The sequence below is a fragment of the Octopus bimaculoides genome, chromosome 19 (assembly GCF_046866305.1).
Source record: "Octopus bimaculoides isolate indiv1 chromosome 19, ASM4686630v1, whole genome shotgun sequence".
NCBI classification, from domain to species: Eukaryota; Metazoa; Mollusca; class Cephalopoda; order Octopoda; family Octopodidae; genus Octopus; species Octopus bimaculoides.
This window is the reverse complement of record NC_142946.1, coordinates 28,204,486-28,226,938: the sequence shown is the minus strand read 5'-3', so window position 1 is coordinate 28,226,938 and position 22,453 is coordinate 28,204,486. Positions and strand designations below refer to the sequence as shown.

Sequence of the window (22,453 nt, the reverse complement as noted above, 5' to 3'; positions counted from 1 at the left end):
AGAAGAGACATATTGTTGAGAACAATAGCTTTCGTAGGGGGTGGGTCAACCGGTTATCTCGATTCTACCCCCCCCCCCACATACAAGAGGTAAGAAGGATCAAGTGGCAAAGACATAAATTGGTTTAGCAAAGCTATGTGTTCATTGTAACTGTTGTCACTATTGTTTTTCTGTGAGAAAAGTGCTGTTGAAACATCATGGGAAATTTGCCAATTCAGGTTTGAATCTACTCTATGCCTAATTGATGTCACAACATGCATTTAACTTTCTACTGTTTCAGTCAACTCTTATCATTTTCATACCCCTAACATAACCATACAATTTTATGCATCTTATTGGACAACATATTTATAAGTAGAAAGATAAATGAGAGATTGATAAAATAGAAGAAAATTACTCAGAATTTAGTTTTAGAGTAAGATAAATGATTTTGACAACATACTTTCAGACAAATGTTTCGTTTAATAGATAAAGAAAGAAACTATTTCAACTACATTATTGAATCTGATTTTATTCAAAGACACATTACATTAGTGATCTAATGATGGGATGTAGGCAAACTACATTGACAAATCCAGCACTTCAGTTAAAAAATTAGTCCATGCTATGTGGTTACAAGACACGTCTCTCCAGAGATTCTAATAATTATAGAATTTTTGGATTTGATATATGAAGCATACAATTGGTTAAAGGAGATAATAACAAGAAGATAAATTATGATGAGAACAACTTCACAGAAGTTGTTGATCAGAAAAGGGAATAAAACTAAATTCACACAAACATCATTGTTGTCTACATGAACAAATTATTTTCAGTTCATTGAGACTAATATATGTGTGTGTGTATATATATATATATATATATATATATATATATATATATATATATATATATATATCAGGAATGCTTATTTTAAAAAAAATTATAACCCAAACCATTCTATATTCTTTTTAAATTGTGATGTCAATTACAATAAGTGGCAGAATATATTATTCTATTAAAAAACTGACATACATGACTTCATCAAGTCTTTTACTTTCAAAAGAATTGATCATTTTGTTGGTTTATTAACAGATTTTAATAAAAGACTTTGTCATGCATATTCAGTCCCAATTTAGAGGTAGAGTTATTTCTATTAATGCAGTGCAATAAGGAGAGAGAGAGAGAGAGAGAGAGAGAGAGAGAGAGAGAGAGAGAGAGAGAGAGAGAGAGAGAGAGAGAGAGAGAGAGAGAGAGAGAGAGAGAGAGAGAGAGAGAGATGGATGAACGAAATAAACTTTTGTAAACTACACAGGTAGACGGGGTTGGGGGGATGACCCCCCCCCTCCAGTCAAAAACTCTTTTCAGCATTGTAAATTACTTAATTTTAATAAAAAGCAGAATTACTGCATTGCAAAATAAGGTTTTTGCTTTAAACAATATTATATTTAATCTTTGAGAGGACAATAGAGAAAATATGTAGCATTAAGAATTTTTCTCTGTGTTTCAAAACGAATTAGTTTTCTTTAAATTAAAAGAAAGTTTTATTCTTGGAGATAACTGACAATCTTTGTTTTAAAAACATAAAGATTTTAATGATTATATCGTGACTTTACTGACTTTATATTGCAAATTAGAAAATATCAATAAGCTACAACAGTTTCAATAATATACTTTGTGTATTTAATAAAGAGATAAAAACAAACCAACCTGTTTTGATAAATGCTATGATGTATTTGTTAACATTATGTAGAATTAGTAAATTAACTTCAAGAAAAGAACACACATTTTAACTTGCTGAATTTATTAAGTAATGATATAATGAATGACAATAAACCATGATTGGTATTCATCAAGCCTAGATGCAAAGAAAGAAAAGTCAATTCAGAACACAGAAGGATGAAAGTAAATACTGAAAGGCATTCAATCAGCTTGTGATAATTAATGTTCATATCTTTTTCATTGAGCAAATATTTTACAAAGGTGCGTTTTCTTAAGAGAACTTAACAGGTTAAGTGAACTACATTGCTTTGATCAAGAATTGACAGTGCTTTGGAGTCTCACCTTGTTGAGAGCATATCTTTTGCTCTAAAGTATTTACTATTATAAGTTATTGTAACTATTTATTATAATCATTATTAGTTCAGCCATAGCAGATATAAACTATAAATGCTCTTTTGAATAAGCTCCTCCTTTACAATATCCAGCCAGAGTTCTTAGTTAATTTGTTTACAATTAAACAGAAATTGTAAATCTATGAAATGGAAACATTTTTGAAAGAATCAATGTTACAAAATATAAAGCAGCAAACTGTATCCTAACAAATTCTTTATTTTAATGTAACAATTCTATAAATTATATATATATATATATATATAATAATAATAAATTACACTAAAGAAAGTGTTGCTAAGTGAAAATTTGGTGACAAAAGACACCTTGAATAGAGACTGTAAACAACTTGGTTGTCAGAAATCAGATCAGTTTTCTTTGATATTTTAATTAAAAAAAGATAATGAACTAATGTTACAAGAAAAGGTTCATAGTATAATATACTAATAAAGAATGAAGGGAATTAATGGGATCCAGCTTTTAACATCTTATGATATTAAGCACTTTGAAAGTCAGTAAAATATATAAGATTAAGAAGTTAAGCCTCTAGAATTATATTACAAATCTCTCTCTCTCTCATGCATACACACAGAATTCTAAGATATGAGCAGCTATGAAATTTCTTGACCTGCTCAATATCTCTAAGCAAATTCTCTTTTGTTTAAGACTGTAAATTCACAATGGAAACAGTATTGCTATAGTATAATACTGACTGAGAGATGTACTTTAGTTATAACAAACATACTACACATCTGCAGTCTTGATCAATAAACTTTGTCACATATCACATGTGAAGTTGACAGGGGTTCATCAACACTCTCCAGGATAGTAGGATTAGTAAATTTTACATATAAAAGCCCTCAAGTCATATCTTAATTAGCTTTCAATTAACAGTTCAAAGTGCAAATACCACAACAGACTAATAGGATACCATTTCAAGTTTATTGTTGTCATAATTTAGTTGGCTTTTCAAGAATATATTACAATATTTGTGTGTGTGTTATTTCTATTAATGCAGAAGAATGAAAATGATGGCAAAAGAAAAATCCACCAATAAAATAAGAACAACAAAAATTGTTGGACAGGTTTATGAGTGAAATATAAGAATATTCCTGAAAATTTATATATACTGAAATTATGCTCCTAAAAAGTTGTGTAAATGAATTCCTACAACAAAAATTGAAAGACAGAATTTTATAAACATAATCTTATGCTTTCAATAGGTTAATTTTAGAGTCAAATAACTTTAAAACATTTTAATTTTTATGAATAATTGAAGCAGCACTGCATGTTCTCTTATGAAATTGAACGTTTCATTCAAAACATTTTTCATTTCATGAGAAAGGCAATCAATAGAAGATGATTTCCTCAAATAATGCAGTAAAATAATTATGTCTAACAGATAAAAATTTAATATAAAGTTGATTTCTTAAAATTACTCGATATAACATATTTCAAAACATGTTTGGTATTTGATCTAATTTGAAATATACATTTGGATAATATCACTAAACTTTTAAACTTGAGGGTTTGTTGATATAAAATAAAAATTCTATCTATATAAATCAATTAGTTCATAAGTAAACACAATTGAATTTTCAAAACCAATGTCATCTATCAGATATATTTTATCATTCACAAGAAAAGAAAATGATGGCAAGCAATGGCTATTCTAAAACTAAATATTACAATCAACTTTAATTACAACAGCCGTACATATTAATAGTTATTTAGTGTTTCGTTTCAGATAAGAAAACAATGCTATGCTGATCCATTTACAAGAGTTGCTCAAACTGCATTTACAATAAAATGTTACTAATTGCAACAAAATGTTACATTTAGCTAATTTTGTTACCAATGAGCCAACTCTTGGCATTATTCACATATGAAATAAAAAACATGTTGATAGAATAAATGAGGAATGTTAAGCATTAAGACAAAAGGTACTTCAATTATGTACTGAGATTAATAAGTGTTCTTTTAGAGAGCAACATGCAATGAATACTGATATTTATAGAAAATATATTAAAACTTCAATCTTATTCAGGAGTGATTATTATGGAAGTAAACTATTCTTCTATTATAAACCATTTCTAAAAATCTTAGTGAAAAGATCTTAAATAAACTGTCGACCATATTTAATGAAGAAAAACTATTGTTAATTACCTAAAGCAATTATAGAAATACATGTAGCTAAGGAACATAAAGAAATGAATGAAAAAAATGTAAACTTACAAAATACTGAGATTTTAACAACAAATTTAAAGAAATAAAGTTGAAAAATCCAATATTCTATTTCAATCTTTGTTACAGAGAATACTCATTTCAATCTTTGTTACAGAGAATACTCATTTCAATCTTTGTTACAGAGAATACTCATTTAATTTGTATTTCTCTCTTAATTACTAAGATACAGCTGTCAACTGCTTTTTTAAGTCTTTATTCATTGGTTACAAGATGGTAAGTAAAGAACAACTGGATGCAGTAATACCTGGTGAAGGAGAAAAAGAGAGAGAGAGAGAATGATATAGTGCTGTTGCCCCCAAATTATTAACTTTATCAGCAGATAATTGTGAATTGATTGACTTGACATTTAATAGAAATACAAAATAATTGTTAAAGAACAATTTTTTACAGAAATGTATTTAGCATTCACAATATTTGCTGTTAAGTATATTGTCACCGCATCACTAATGTTTTTCCTTTTTATTTTTTGGTTTCTACACTAACAAGTCTGGTAGGCAGCCCATAATATTTAACTATGTACAAGTATATGGGCTTATGAAATATTTCTACAACAAATAGAAAATGTTGTAAATTGGTTCTTTTTTGGATTGCAATCCTAATAATGCCTTTAGCACCATATAGGATACCGAGAAAGTTTTTAAATGATAAGTACAATTTACATTTCCAATACTTTCAAATTAAAATAAAAAATACGACCATATAATAAGAGTGAGTGGAAATGGATTATATATATGAATATGAATGTTTATGATGAAAGACAAGGCAAATGTCTGTATGGGTGGGGAAATATGGAAGAAGAAAATGGTTAATTTTGTTACATTCTCCAAACAGCAGGTATTGCAGTCAGCAACTTTCAGATCGTAGACTCAGAGATTAACATTTTCATCCTGTCTATTTCCACTTGCATATTCAGACGAACTTTCTTTTCTTCATCCAGCTCATTAACAATATTGCGAAATTTTCGCTGAAAAGAACTCTTTAGGGCCTCAATCTCCTGATGCAACTGTTCATTGTCTGCTTTGAGCTCATCATAACAGGATTTGGATACCATATCTTTTTTTAGTTCTTTTATCTCAAGAATAAGTTCTTTTACTTCATCAGATGTAAAACTACTTCCAATTTCTGAAAAATGAAAGTAAATAAATATTTCAAAATTAAGTTTTGTCTGAATTACTGAGATGAAGAATTACTATTATCATTATACACTAATATAAGGTGGTGAGCTGGCAGGATTGTTAGCACACTGGGCAAAATTGTTAGTGGCATTTTGTCTGTCTTTATATTCTGCATTCAAGTTCCACTGAAGTCAATTTTGCCTTTCATCCTTTCAGGGCCAATAAAATAAGTACCAGTTGAACACTGAAATTGATGTAATTTATTTACCCACATGATTCTGGGTTCAGTCTCACTTCATGGCACCTTGGGTAAGTGTCTTCTACTATAGCCTCGGGCCAACCAAAGCCTTGTGAGTGGATTTAGTAGACGGAAACTGAAAGAAGCCCGTCGTATATATGCGTATATATATATATATATATTTATATGTGTGTGTGTGTGTGTGTGTGTGCGTATGTTTGTCCCCCCCAACATTGCTTGACAACCGATGCTGGTGTGTTTACGTCCCCCGTAACTTAGCAGTTCGGCAAAAGAGACAGATAGAATAAATACTAGGTTTACAAAGAATAAGTCCTGGGGTCGATTTGCTCGACTAAAGGCGATGCACCAGCATGGCCGCAGTCAAAATGACTGAAACAAGTAAAAGAGTATTATATTTGATCTAATGTCCTTATCTTGGTTGTTTTAATCACATAGCTGTTAATCTTCTTCAAGTGCTCGTTATTTTCAATATTCTAGGAATATGGGCTTGGATCTTGGGGGAAATTTGGCTGCTGTTTCTGATGGAGTAATGGGCACCATACAAACCCCTTTTTTTGGCTGGATCTATGTTAGTTGTGTCTATGTTCTAAGTTGTTTAATAGTAATTCATCACTGTATTAGAGCATTTGGAATCGCTCTATTTTTTTTACTTTAGTTTCTGACTTTATTTGTTTGTTAATATTTGTGTGGTACCTGATGCAACATATATAGCAATGTACAGAATAATGAATGAATGATGGCAATTCTAATAAAAGGAAAAATTAATCTGCTGGCCAAATATGGCCCAACTTCTCTTATTCCTCACAGGTAGAAATGCAGTCAGACTCTGATCAACAAAGAACCAAACAGCTTTACAGCTAAGACAGGCCTTCTGCTGCACATTCCAAAACAATAGGGCAGCAACTTGAAACATAGGCAGAATGAAGGGTAGGTATAATGAGATTGCAGAGATGCTGGAGTGGAGATAAATGGATAAGTGCTGTGGGCAAAAGGTAAGATGGAAAGGATCTTCAACTAAACTTCTCATGGGTAGAATACAGCAATTCAAACACTTCTGAGTGGGCAATGATGGTAGGAGTTGGGTAGGTGTACTCTTAGCTGAGAGATGGATTGATAAAGTAACAGAAGTAGTCAAGGTGTATGACAGGCTAATTAAATTAAGGCTAATCATAGGCAACACTATAGCAACATTTACTTGGCATACGCACCACAGGCAAGACTACTAGAAGAACAGAAGGATTGTTTCTAAGACCTTTCAGCAGACTACCTCAATGAGTGACAGTGACCTCATTATTGTAGCTGCATACTTCAACAGATATGATGGTTTTTGTGATGTACATGTTACAGCAAGAGAAATGAGACAGGTGTGAGAATCCAGCCAATCACTACATCACCTACCAATACAGCAAAATCAGATTGATTACATTCTTGTCAGGAAATGTAAATACCAAACCTTTTCCTAGTGAAGAATGCACCTTGCAACATAGGTTAGTGGCTAGTGACTTCTGTGACAGGATTAGGTAGACACAGAAAAGAAAAACAGCATGGTGAAGGAAGGTCTGGAAATTAAAAGATTCAGCAATTGGAAATAGGTGTAGAGAAATTGTAATGCATATGAATGTAGGGAGGTAAATTTAGATACCTGCAGCATAGATGACAACTGGAAATTTTTACAAAATAATCCACTTAGGGTTACATATAAGACATATAGCTACAGCAATGTTCTGGCCAAACAAAGAGTAATATGATAGTGGAATGATAAAGTTGATAGGGCAGGTAAGGCTAAGAGACAGGTTTGGATAGACTGGAAAGATAGTGGTAGTAGGGAGCACTAACAATGACTTGAGGGGCATCTGGGCATCAGATGTACTTGGCTAAAAGCAAGAAATGAAGAGATTTGCTGGTATCCTGCAACATGAGGATCATAGGTGGGAAGTGTTCAGAATTGCAAGACCATGTTTGAGAGAGAATATCATATCATATTGGTGAGAAGTGTGATCAGAATGATGATGGCAAACTCACCACTGATATAGAGCAAAAGAAGTTGGCATGAAGGTACTATAATAAAAGGCTGCTGAATGTGGAGAACACATGGGATGAACAGGAATTACTCCATGCCGATCCAACTGAGGAACCAGTGATCCAAGTTGACAGCAGTGTGGTAGATTAAGTAATCAAGGATATGAAGAGGGGGAAAGCTGTGGGACCATCGGGGATAGCTGCAGAGATGCTTCAAATATCTGAAGAAGCAGGATATAAGATTACCATTCAGGTTGTTAAGTTATCTACAAGGGCAGAGGTGATGCTTTAGAGAGAAGCAACTATAGAAAAATTAAACTTCTAGACCAAATGACATAATAAACCTGGATGAGGTGCAGTTTGGATTTGTGCCCTGAAGAAGCATCACAGATGCAATCTTCCTAGTGAGGTATCTGCAGGAGAAATATTAGACTAAGAATAAACTGTTACTCCTGACTTTCATTGATTTGGAGAAAGCATTTGACAGGGAACCACATTCAGTGATTTCGTGGGTTCTGAGGAAACTAGGTGTAGATGACTGGCTTGCATGGGCAGTACAGACGATGTACAAAGATGCTGCAAGTAAAGTGCAAGTTGGCAATGACTTCAGTGATGAATTCACTGTGATAGTAGGAGGTCATCAAGGTTCAGTTCTCAGTCCTCTCCTATTCATCATAGTCCTCCAAGCCAGTACTGAAAGTTTAAGACTGGCTGTCTATGGGAACTCCTATATGCTGAATCTATAAGGAAATTATAAAAGTTATTCCAGGCATGGAAGCTAAACTTGGAATTGAGAGGCCTTATGGTTAACCTGTCAAAGACTAAGGTTTCAGTAAATAGGAAAGACAGGACCCTGGTACCTTGAGCGAAATGGCCTTGCTCAATATGTAAAAAAAGAGGGCTAAGTATAAACTTCATGTGCTGTATTCAATGTATACTATGGATACAGAAGAGATGTAATGGAACCATTGGTAGACTATCCAAGAATGTAAGCTTCATATGCAGTATATGCACTAGAGTACACCTGAAACTGAATAACAAACCTCCAAAATTTAGTAAGAATATAAGTGTGAAAATTATGAGAATATAGATGTCACTGGTATCAATGGTGATCATGTATTGATATGCATAGCCTTGATTATGCATTTTTTGCAGTCATGTTGAAGGCCTTTTCGTAATTAATGAAAGTGATGTATAGAGGCAGCCTGTATATATTTACTTGTTCTATAAAGTGTGTTAGACAGTATGATGGATCACATATTCACTCTAATGCAGCTTATAAAACAAGTGAATATATATAACAATAATCTTACTACAATGGGCATTATGTTTGTCTATCTGTCTGTTCTCTCTTCACAGTCAAGTGGCTGGACCAATGGTCATGATGTTTTTCAGGATTACGAAGAAGGTAATCAGGCAGAGGTTTAGTGAACAAAATGTGATAAAGTTTGATTATTTAGTGGATATTGAGTTTTGTATTAATAAATCACCTTTGATTTTTTTTTTGTTAAAATTCTGGCGATGAGGATTAACTTTGAATTTCCTCTGGTATATTTCATGAATTTAGAGGATTTAGATTTGTGATACTATCTCTTAATTTCCCATCATAGATGGGCAGATTTGCTATTTTACTATAATGGGCATTATGTCCGTCTCTTTGTCTGTTCCTTCTTCACAGCCAGATAGCTGGACCAATGGTTACAATATCTTTTGGGATTACAAAGACAGTCATTAAGGAAGGTTTTTAGCATTAAAAATTCAGGAAGTATGATTATTTCGTGGATATTGATTTTTGAATTGATAAACAACCTTCACATTTTTATCAGAAATTCACCGACCATGAGTAACTGGATTTTCATCATATAGTTTGTATCCCCATTGTAGATATGAAGGGGGTTGTGAGGACAGTCAATAGCAAAAATAAAATGGAAAAAGTGTGTGTCAGTATATAGTGTCATTATTTAGTGGTTATTGAAGTGTGTCAGTCTAATCGAAATGGCTAATCGAAGAGGCTGTTGCTTACATCTCAGTTTTGTCAGTCAAAATAACCCATGGTACCAGAACATCCAGACATTATTCACATAGAACAGTGAGAGGTAAGTCTTAGTTTGATTTTTTGCAACCCTAAAGATTCCACCTGCACATTCATAGCAAACAAGGCACAGGGCTAAACTTTAATTGTGTAGGTGTATTTTTACCCACTCCGATGCTTACACAAGGCCAGTTATATGTTACTATGAGTAGAGCAATGGACTCCAGTAATTTGAAAATTAGTGTCGACCAAACAGAAAATATCATCTACAAAGAAATTTTGTAATTATATTGATATCATCGAAAGGAATATGATTCATAAGTTAAATAAGGAAATTTGTGAACTTTGAATGTATAAGAGTATAAACTAGCGTAAAATAGTGTAAACAACTAAAATAAAAGTATATCTAAATAACATTATTTTCTTAATATTTTTTATGTAGTGGTTGAAGGAAGCTCTGGCTTTCATTAGGAGTGGTCTAGATAACCATCCATGATACTGAGGTTGGGAGTGAATGGTTATCACGTCACTTAGTCACAAACATGTCATATAACTGCAATAGAATGCTGTATCATCAACAATAATGTGATTTCTCAAAGACATCATCCAGTAATCTATCAAGTCCATTTACACATTTCTCAATACATACTGCTGTTATGATTTCCCTCCCTCATTTTATGCCTTCATCGTAGATGGGTAGATTTGCTAATAATAATAATAATAATAATAAAACTGAAACATATCCATCGCTGTCACCTTGCCTGTTAACAAAGATCAGATATTTTTTCTCAAGAAAATTCATTCATAATTTATTGAAACTATTTACTCTCTTCTTTAAGGTTTTGGTTTTATTTTTTCTTCTCTCCAGGAGCAAATTACAATTTAAGATTTTTCTGCTTATCTTATCAATAACTCATCACCTTCCTGAAGTATTAGTTATTGTCACTTTAAGTGAAATTGATACCCCACCATCAGTTTACTGAACTTTAGCTTTATTTGCAATTTAGTACACTGTTCCAAGTCTTATTGCATCACATTTCCTCATCTGTCTTCCATCTTCTTTGCTCTCATTGGGATCTTTCTCATTGGGATCTTTGTTTAATTTTCTCCAACTCCTTTTGCTTCATCTCTGAATATCTATTTTTCTAGTACTCTTTTATGCTATAAAGATTTTTTTATGTGCAATATAAGAGTTTCTTTTTAATTATTACATTAAACATTTTATTTTAAATTCAAAGGAGTTCATTTCAATCTTTCTGAATTATTAAATCAAACTGAATGACTAAAAATGAGATTGCTTAAAATTTCTGGAAGCATGTTTTACTACAGTATGGAAAGATACACTGGCAATAGTGGTCAACTTGTATATAAGCACGACTACTTTTTAGACATCAACAGAACTTTCATTCATGGTTCCAAGAAATTCATTTGTGTGTGAAATTGATTATAATGAATAAAGTGTGCACAGAACTGAAGTGTACACTTTTCAAATAGGACAGATTCCCTTGTAGTGACTCAGCACTGATTGGGACGACTAGAAACTGAATAATCCTCATATTATTATAGTTACAAAGACACACACAATAGCAGTCTCATCTTTGTATTTCTGGATGACTGAGCTTATTTTCTTTTTCTCAATTTATCAGCCTCGATAAAAGATGTGTTTAACTATATAAATGAATGGTACAAGAAAATCCCTCCTCTCAGAAAATGTCAACACGTAAAAACTCATTTCATCATAAATCAAAAGAAAAACATGAGAACAAGCAGTGGTAGAATAATAAATACTATAACAGCAGTAAAAAACATAATTTGATTTATAGTTAATATGTGATGTTACCATTTTGAGCCAAGACTTCAAAACTTGTGGTACCACTGGGTGACTTTGCTTTAGTATGACTTTCTGTTACATGTGATGGCACTGAATCAAATTTTGAAACTTCTCTGTTCTGAAATTCCAGAAAAGAAAGAAATAGCTGTAATTAACTAATTAGGACATATATATTCCAAGTAAGATTTGATTATATTTTCACTATCTGAACACAGTGAATATAAAAACTGGAAAATTAAAAAAAACCCTCACTTTGACATTAACTTGAGTCCAAACACTAGATTGTGTGAAAAGCTTAAAATATATAAATGATTGTTGCTCTCTGTATTTTTTTTTTATCACTCCAGTCACATTAATCTTAACAAATGTTTACATCCAGTTCTACTTAAAATAAGAAATCTATTTCAGAATATCCAACAGGGTATGAATATTGGATATTTTTTAATGTAATTAAGGTGTGGGAGTGAAGAAGCAATAGAATGCTACAGAATTTGCCTTGTGGTATTCAGCTATATACCTTTATGTTCCGAGTTCGACTTTAGTTACTTCTATCTGGGGGTCAATGAAAGTAAGATATATATTGGTTTAATTCAATTAATTATAACCCACAAATCTGTGGTTTTGTGCTGATATGAGTACACATTATTTGAGTGTATCCCTTTCAAACATTACTAGAACAGATATGTTCGAAAAGCATCAACCATAAAAATGTGATAATCTTTTTTTGCTCTTAAGTTTCTCTGGTAATTTAAAATTTATTTTACTTTAACACATCTATTCTGATGATAGCTAATGTTTATCTTTCTCTTACAGCATTGAAAATGTGTTACTCCCAACTTGATATACTTACCACACATACCTTAGAAATAAGAGTAACTCAAAATTAACTTGGTTAACAAATTTCCTGGTTCAAATATGCATGCACACACATCATTTTGGGTTAGATGGGTATGCAATATTGTAAACATCTCAGTATTTTGTCATTTACTTTGTGATGTCCTGTATTCCAATACCTGAACTCAATACTTCTTCTCAAGTCTTCCTCATCCTGGATACATTTCACTGACAGTACATAGCAATTCTTCATACAGTACTTATTTATTCACCCATTCACATCACACATTCCCACCTGCACATCTTGCTAAAGTTTTTTTAATTTTAAGGTCATTTGTGCTTATGCTAGTAAAACATTACACATGAAATGAAACATGCTTGCTTCATTTCTTTTAAGTCTTTGCAGATTTTTACATTCAGTGTTTATGTCTCATTACTATGCTGTATACCTTTCACATGAAGACAGAAACTCTTTGATGTCAAAAGAGGCTGTGTAAATTTTTCCATCCTTCTTATTCTAGTTTTCACTATATCCACTTCCAACACTAATTAGATTATCTAGGAAACAGAAATTATTAACTACTCCTAGTAAGCCACTTAAGCAGTTAATGAAGTTCATTTTATAGTTGTTCCCATTGCTAACTATTTCCATGAGTTTATCACATCTGAAGTTCTGATTCTTTATAAGACTGCCATATTGTGTATCCAGAATGAATGACTAAAATGAACAAAGGAGTAGATAACAGAATTCTAATAGACACACACTTATACACTCTCAAACATGGCTCATCTACATTTTCCTTAGCATCTACTACACTACAGAATAATGAATGCTGTCAAATGATTTCTTTTGATTAATAAATGCAAAATAGATTTATTTGTTCTTTAGAACTTCTCTTGCACTTGTATCACTAGCAATGTAGCAACTCATGTCCTGGTACAACAACAAACTGCATATTATCAAGGCTTATTTCAGTTACTTTCAAAGTTTGGTCATTAGTGATATCACTCCCCTGCACTATCTGATAAACTTATGTAGGCATGTTGAGCCTACATAACCTGATACTTCTGACACATTATGGTTACTCACCATACATCCACACTCTATGCAAAACACTACCATTTATGGATTCTATTGGCACTAAGTCAGTTAACATACAGAGCCCTGCTAGTTCTACACCAGCTTTCTTTGGCAATACTTCCCCACTGACCTATCACAGATAACTAAACAGGTTATTGAAACCTCTTTCACAGGCTTGTCCTTTCACATTCTTCACAACTCCAAATCATATAAGTAGTTTATTTATAGTTGTGCTGCAGCAGTAAAAACTAAGAACATTATCTACAATATTTGGAAAAAATATCACTTTCTACAAACAGAATGGCTTTTACCCACCACTGCACAAAAACCACTATCAAAATGCCAAAAATGCCTTTGTACATTGCACCCAGCTTGTACGTTCTTCCACCTCCTAAATTGCAGTTGGTCCTTCGGCTCCCTATTTCCATCTTCATACACTCACACATACTAAATGCAAAAACACTCTCAGTCATTTTGACAAACAAGGTCACTGTTCTATTACCCTAAAACAGTGAAACCCAAAGCTAGCTCCTGTTACCGAAAATGTTCAATCTATTTGTCCCATTCCCAGTAAAGGAATCTTTCTGATCCTGTCAATATTCTAATAATTGCTCTTATGTTCAACATCTCCAGCATTTTCTCCATGTCTTTGACTCTTCAATAACTACTAGTATGATGTTTGTAAAGCCAGATCTAATTGAAACATACTCTGTCACTCACACTGAAGAATTTGCTAAAAACAAATTGTTGCACTTTACATCAGCAAAGCAACTGACAATCTACAGTATGTGAATATTCAAGATAAGCTGTCCCAACTATCAGTCCCATTTGTCTCTTGAATTAAAAACTTCCTGTCAGATCAACCATCACTGTGTGAGCTGATGAAGCTCTTTCTGACATTGTATAAAAATTTTGGTGTGCACAGACATGCTGTTCTTTCTACCAGTGCTATAATGGTATCTGTTGGTAGAGGGTTGTGGCAGACTCACCACTCTTCACCCAATACTGTTTCCCTCCTCTGCACTGACCACTTTTCCTCTCAATTGTTCATATTTAGAGCCTCAGCCATGCAAACTTCTCTTCCTAACCATATATTTATTGCATTCATCAACTTGTAGTTGTTCAATATGGATATCAACTACACGGATTTTACCAGTCTAAGAGGACGTACAAAATATTGGGTCATCCCATAAATAATGCAGTCTTTTCAATTGCATGAACTAAAAGTTGGAAGGAGGGTAGGATAAAGTACATGCATCAACTTGCTATAAAAGCAGGTAGTAATTTTACCTTGTGCTTATTCTTAGTATAAGTTTTGAAGAGTGCAGTTCGATTTTAACAGTTATTTTTTCAAAGCTTTAATAATCATCATCATCATCGTTTAACATCAGCCCTCCATGCTAGCATGGGTTGGACGATTTGACTGAGGACTGGTGTACCAGATGGCTACACCAGGCTCCAATCTGATTTGGCAGAGTTTCTACAGCTGGATGTCCTTCCTAACGCCAACCACTCCGAGAGTGTAGTGGGTGCTAGTCTAGTTTTATATTTTTCAATGTTTCTTTTTTCTCTCAATTGGAAGTGACAAAGGAGCATATTCAGCATATTTCGCTTTATGAGTTCAATAAAGGCAACAACGCAATAGGAAGTGTGAAGAATATGAATGCAGTATATGGGGATCAGACAATAAGTGTAAGCCAGTGTCCGAGCCAGAAACCACAGCCTAGAAGATGAGCCTTGTCCTAGAAGATCTGTAGAACTTGACGAGGACATCCTGCAAAACCTAGTGGAACAAAATCCCATCGTAATTCAACCATTCATTGACACCTGTGTGGCATCGGAAAAGTCAGCAAATTGGGTCAATGGATTCCTCACAAACTTTCTGACTAATTGTGCACAGGAAGTGAATGTGTGCACTTCTTTGCTGTCATGTTTCACGAACAAACCTTTTTGGACTGAAATGGATTCTCTATAAAAATGTTCAGCACTGAAGGCTGTGGGCAGGGAAAGGAGAAACACTGGCACCCCAGGCTAAAGAAGTGTTGTTATCTGTTTGGTGGGATATGAAAGGTTTAGTCCACTTTGAATTTTTAAAGCCAAACCAATTGGTAACAAAGGAGATCTACTGTGAGCAGCTTGAGTGGCTTAAGTCAGTACTACAAGAAAAATGACTATCTTTGGTTTCAAGATGAAAAGTGTTCTTCTATCAGGATAATGTTTGGCCACATACAGTGAGGATGACATTCCAAAGGCTGGAGCAGTTTGAATGGGAAATGATGTCCAATCCACCATATTCATCAGACATTGCCCCATCTGATTATCATTTATTCTGCAGTCTTCAAAATAATTCAGACAGAAAAAATATGAATTCAGTAGAAGAGGTCAGAACAGTACAGGAGGAGTATTTTTCGTCATGGACAAGTGAATTTTGGAAAAGGAGTCTTGTAAGTCTACCAGACAGATGGAAGAGCATTGTAGAAAATGAAGGAGAGTATATTTTAGATTAAAAAGGAACTTTATTAATCTCAATTTTGAAAATGAAAAGAAGTATAAAAAAAAACGCATCATTTATGGGATGACGAAATATATAAGGGTGCAGATGCCTTACTTCTGACTACATCATTAAATTAATGAACTATTTTTGATAGAACAGCTACATTTCCTTAATAAACTTCCCACACTATTTTGCCATCATGATGCCTGCTCACTGGTTGAAACTGGTAACTCCTTAAACAGAGTGGTGGCATGTAGCAAATTCTCTTTTAGCTGTCTTCCATGTTGCAATTCTTTATTTTCTCCTTCTCGTCATAATAAGGATCACCTAGTGTTGTTTGGAAAAAGAACAGTTTATCTTCCAAATCTCCCTTTTCCCACTTGTTTTTTGTTGACAACTCCACTTCAACCTTGACTTAAACTTGCCATTCTCTCATCTATGACAAGCGGAGAGATTTATTGATCACAAACCATACACCTATGTCAATGTGGCTCTCTGGCTAGCTTTTCGAAGTTTGTATTGCAAATGGTTAGGTCGTATGCATTATACAAAATACCAAGATAATATGTCTGTCTTAGTATTTCATGATATCATCATTAAATCATCAACAATTACAAAAATATTACTACCACCAATTTCTATGGTAACATAGACAAGAGTTTCATAAAACTTGCCTTTTCGATCATCTGTCAATTCAGAAGCAGAGATCATATTGTCTATTAAAAGACTGTATTTAATTATCCTGTCAACTATCTTGTCTACATCAATTATTACTCTATTAAACTCTATGCAAAGACTATATCTACACAATTCATACTATAATTGTAATCAATCCAGAAAAATTTATACTGTATGAGTTGTTTGGTTGAAAAACTTTTTACACACAATATATCCACTTACCTTAGCTCTAACATCTTAAGTTATTTTTGCTATTGTTGGTGGTGATGATTGAAAATGTACCAATTGTCTTGGACACTTGGTGAAAAGCACCCTTCGAAGAACTGTCTGGGTTGAAACGATTGCAACCACCATCAAATCTCAAGCTATCACCTTTATTGTAAACAGTATTTATTTGATAGTTGAAAATGTGACTGACTGTAAGACCAGCTGATCTGCTTAGTGTTGAGTTTTTCAATCTTATTTACATTTCTTTATGCCATGAGGTCCATCTATGCCATGCCAGTAAGGTAAAATGGACTACAAAATGCTAAGATACATGTACACAATCTCAACATGTAGCACCATATATCACATTCTTATGAACATGCAGTTTCTTATACCTTTCTCACCTTATACAGTTCTTTTAAATTATCCTTTCCAAACAGCATATGATGCAAATGCAACATGTGTTGCAAGATAGTTAAAAGTAAACATGGCAAAAAATCAAAAGATGCAAGTTAAACAAGTACGAAATTGTGAAGATGTAAAAATGTTCTCTAATTAGAAAACTATATTTTCACCAGTTGTTTTTTTAGCTCAAAAGATGTGCAAAATTAAGAATATACAAGACTTACTACCCAACGTTGCCCGGTAAAGTATTCACGGAATTGTTTGCCAGTTTGTAGAATGGGAATTCATGGTACTTATGCATGTATATATATTTAACCTAACTTCTGGACGTAATAGTAATCAATTTAATGTCTGAAGAAAACTGTGAGTATGAATACATTGTCTAAAAGGATCCATAATAAAGAACAGAGACAACTTTACCTCTTGGTTATTTAAAGGAGAACACTTTTTATGACAACATTTCTGGTAGACCTATGACAGTGTGTGTGTATGTCAAAAAGTCCATGTTATTTTCTTTTTTTCTTAGAGAGCAATAGAGAGAGAGAGTGCATAAAGACTGTGTGTGTATATGTCACAGATAGCATACGTGTGTTTGTGTTGATAGAGTATTAGCATTATTAAGATGAATACATTGTCTGAAAGGATATTGATAATTACGGAGATGTACTTGCATAGCAAGTGACTTGATCTGAGATCGTGTGCTGAAACAAAAGCAATTGCAGCATGGAAGATGTTTGTAATCCATTGAATAACACACAAAAACCATTAGTTTCACTTCAACATTAAAATTTAAGTGAAGAAAATATTTTGACACATTAACTTTAAATGTTGAAGTGAAACTAATGGTTTTTGTGTGTTATTAAATGGCTTATAAACATCTTTCATGCTGCAATTGATATTGATAATGTTTTCAGTAATAAAGAATAGAGACAACCTATGTCAGTGTGTGTGTATGTCAAAAAGTCAATGTCTTTTTTTTCCTTAGAGAGTGATAAAGAGAGAGCATGAAGACTATGTGTGTGTATATGTCAGAGATAGTATATGTGTTTGTGTTGACCTGTTAGGTCACCTGGAAAGTCTGAATTTCCCAGCAACGGAGCTTTGTTTTGTGGGTTTTCTTTTTCTTTTCCAGGTTATTTCACATGCTTTTGACGAATGTGACATCGAAATCATGCATAAACGGTTCCTTTCCCCAGAAAAGGAAAGATTTAGCTGTTCTTTCTTGCACACCCTACTACCACGTAACAGTTATTTCGGGTCCTTTATTGCAAACAGCTGTTACGTATAGCAGGGTATGCTAAAAATAGCAGCCAAATCTTTGGATCTGAGATATGTTGAATGCACTCGAAAAATCCAAGGAAAAAAAAAAAAATTATTTCATACCAAGGTTACAAATGGGTCTTTTATGAAATATTTACCGTAGTTTTAAAGTCGTTTTCATTTTAAAATATTTTTTAAATATGCCAAAAGATAATTTTTTAATGGTATTCACTTGAAAAAAAAAAACATCAAAATATTGTCTGTTTAAAGAAAGCTAAAATATAAATACTTACTGTACAAACAGCTTACATTTTTGAAATCGTTGACTTAAAAATATTGTGTATGTCAAAAAGTTGACATTTTTTTTCTTAGAGAGTGACAGAGAGTTCAAAGACTATGTGTGTGTATATATCACAGATAGCGTATGTGTTTGTGTTGATTTACATGCCATGACAGTCGTTATATGTGTGTGTATTCTGTATGTGTGTTGACATCATGGAAGCCATGATTGTGTTTAATCATTTTCATTAATAAATAGAGGTCCAAATATCACAAAAATTTGTACTGCACTGCATAAAGTAAGTATCAAAATATATATGTAAAAAGAATTAAGATAAAATATATAAATATATAAAACATATACTATTTCTGAGATATTTCAGGTACAAACAAACAGTATCTAGAGTTTTAATATTATTAAGATAAATATGAGAGGAAATTTTCATATATATAGAAAATGCTCTTATCCCCCAAAACAAATGAGTATTGTTAGGCTGAAATATTGTAAAATATAAATATATAAATACTTCAGTTTTAATAGTAGCTTTGATAGAAGTGGCAGCAGTTGGAACAGCAGGTTTTTTTTCTCCTTGCAATGGCTCCTTCTCTTTGGATTCTTTAATTTCAGTTTTTTCTTCTTCCTGCAAAAGAGAAGCTACAACTAGAGTTGAAATTTCTCATTGTACCCTCACTAGAAAAAAATAATAGAGGGCAGTGTTTTTCAACTGATATATTAACTTTCAAAAAAAAAAAAAAATTCCGATAATGAAACTTTACCAATACAATAGTTTACTTCAAAGTTAGATGCTATAAATTTTCCTTTATTAGTTTATCTTCTATACATTGTCTTTATTGTTATTATCAAGCATGTAGAAAGACAAAGATTTGTTAACACTAACAACAAAAGAAGGGGGAGGACACATGGAAAGTCAGCATATTTGAAAACATTACTAAATGCAATCAAGTTTGTGAAGTTTGTTGGACAAATTGGGATTGACATGAGGGTAAAACTGCTTTATTGGAGGCAGCAAGGATTTTGAGATTGCTACTTGGATGTTAAGTATTATGGAAAGAGACTCTGTGAGACCTTTGATAGCAGGTTGTTGTTCACTCTTACAGAATTAGCCAGAGCAAGTAAAACTGAGAGCTCCGAGAAGTAAGATAATAATAATGATAATGATAATAGCTTCAAACTTTGGCATAAGTTCAGCAATTTTTGGGGAGGATGTTAGCTGAGTACATCAAACTCAATATTTGAATGATATTTTATTGCTTCTGAAAGGATGAAAAGCAAAGTTAACCCCGACAAGATTTGAACTCAAAATCTAAAGAATCAGAAGAAATACTGCAAGGTACTTTTTCAACACTCTCACTGTCAGCTTGCTATAATAATAATAAAAAAATTTGTTTGATATGAGATTATTCTTCTCTAGTGTGTTTATCATGATTTGCACCTGTCCAGTGAGACAGGACATCAACACTAGATGGATTGCCAACCACAGCACACAAAGTTCCATACAGATGGAGAATAGAGTGGAATAGTATTACCCAATGGAGAAAGAATGAGAGATCTGGGGGAAGCAGGATGTAAGTACCTAGGATTACTGGAGTTAGATGATAAAATATCTAGAGATGAAGTAGTGAATACAAAAGAACTACTTTATCAAAGGGTAAGATTCTAAAGAATAAGTTTAATTCCTGGAACCTTGTGTATTCCAACAATACCTGAGCTATAGCTATTGCTTACTGTAGTGCTGCCATACTTGAGTGGATACAAGAGGAAATTAATGAAATGAATTGATATGCATGGAAATTACTGTAGAAATTCAAATTCTTCCACTTTAAAGCAAATATAATGCACCCATACATGGAACAACAACATGGCAGTAGAGGCTTGAATAGTGTATTGGAATGAGTTGTTTTAGAAAGATGAACACTAGATTTTTATCTGGTAAACAGCAACAAGATTTTTCTTGAATATATTGCTAAGTCAATAAGTTCGAAGAAGGGAGAGATTGAAGTCAAAGATTCATATAAAGAAAGAGTAGAGAAAGAGAGAGTAGAGTGTTGGAGGTCAATGGACCTACATGTAATGCTTGAAAGGAAAACTGAGAATGTGAAGACTGATAATTCATGGACATAGGGAAGAACTAAAGAAGGACACAGAAAGTTTTCTTGCAGCTCAGGATCAGGCCCTTGCAATCAACTCCATAAAGAAGTCAGTCTACAATACTGCCAAAAGTGACAAGACAAAGACATCAAACTACTATGACAGGTGAGTTAATAATGCCTTCTACAGTGATTAGTGAATGAATTGTTACCTCTGCCTTAGCCAAGGTGGAGGTATTGTTTTCAGTTGCGCTTGTTTGTCTGTGGACAAGATATCTCAAGAACCACTGGATGGATTCAGATGAAACTTTCAGGGATGTTTGGCCTTGTGACTGGCACAAACTGATTAGCTTTTAGGATCGATACGGTACTGGATAAGGATTCTGGATTATTTGTTATATTTACTTTACATGACTACAATCTTACATTAACTTTCAAGTCTTTCTCAGTTATCTCCCTTTAGGTTGTAACTATTTTGAATGGTGAAGTTGTTAATTTTGGCTTGTATTAGATAAGGATAAACTATTTATTACTGTTACTAAATTTTCTACAGCCACCTTCACATTCCATGACTACCATTGGGATTGATCAGGTACTGGACAAGTATTCTGGATTATTTTTCTTTTTTACTTAATTTTTGAGGGTGGTTGGTTTCATGTTTAGTATTCTCGTTTGTGAGATAAGCTGAGTTTATTTCAAATATTCTCATTTTAAAAATTATCTTTGGCTAATCGTTGAGAGGACATTGGTGTTGCCTTGGTGGAGGTTTGTGCTCTCTGAGTGCTCTTGTTAATATTTACCTCTGGTGTCTTAAAATTATTTTCTGGTGCAACACATACTATCTTACAAATATCATTTTACTGAAAGAGCTGTAAAATAGGTTACATAATGGGTTTAGTACTTTAACCCTGTCACCTGTTCAGCTTGCCAGAAGTTGATCAAGACTATCAGAAACTTGTAATAACATTTCATAAATTAATTCATTTTTTTTCTATGGTCAAGATAAGCAGTTAGCTCTTGTTTTTACTAATGAACATAAGAATCAGTGCAGAAGCCTCTATGTGATTGCCCAACCTGTTAGAAATAACAACCAAATGTCATTCAAATCACACCCTCCTCTCTTAGGAAACAAAGAACATATTGGATAATGTAGTCTTAAATATAAGGTTAGGAAAAAGATGGAATAATCATGGCTATAACATATTTCATTATGGATATGTTCAAACAGGGGCATCCAGGGGTTAACATAGCAACAAGCAAAAATGGATAGCCTTTCTTAATTATTTTAATGTGCTAGATATTCTAAACTATGGTCATTGGCAACAAAACTTAGTATTATATATTTGTTGATAATTTATTACAAGCCCAGAGGGCAAAATACTTCAATTCCTTCAATATGTAACTTGCTAAGTATTATTCAAAATATCTATTGCTGTAAAGAGTTACGGAAGACTTACAAGAAGAAATGTTAGAATTTATAAAACACTTTATCCCATTAAACAATATATATAA

At 33.0% G+C, this 22,453-nt stretch overlaps 1 protein-coding gene across 4 annotated transcripts in view; it reads right to left on the bottom strand.

Annotated features, from left to right (window-relative positions):
- Positions 1-3,019: 3,019 nt before the first annotated feature.
- LOC106872965 (SH3 domain-containing kinase-binding protein 1) overlaps positions 3,020-22,453 on the bottom strand; it is a 360,206-nt gene continuing 340,772 nt past the window's right edge. For all 4 annotated transcript variants that reach the window (XM_089366667.1, XM_089366670.1, XM_089366668.1 and 1 more), the window contains 3 exons: positions 19,360-19,473; positions 11,604-11,712; positions 3,020-5,460 (listed from right to left, as the gene is read on the bottom strand). In XM_089366667.1, coding sequence (XP_089222793.1) covers positions 5,192-5,460; positions 11,604-11,712; positions 19,360-19,473 — 492 coding nt within the window. In that variant the 3' untranslated portion in view covers positions 3,020-5,191. The remainder of the gene's footprint in view (positions 5,461-11,603; positions 11,713-19,359; positions 19,474-22,453) is intronic.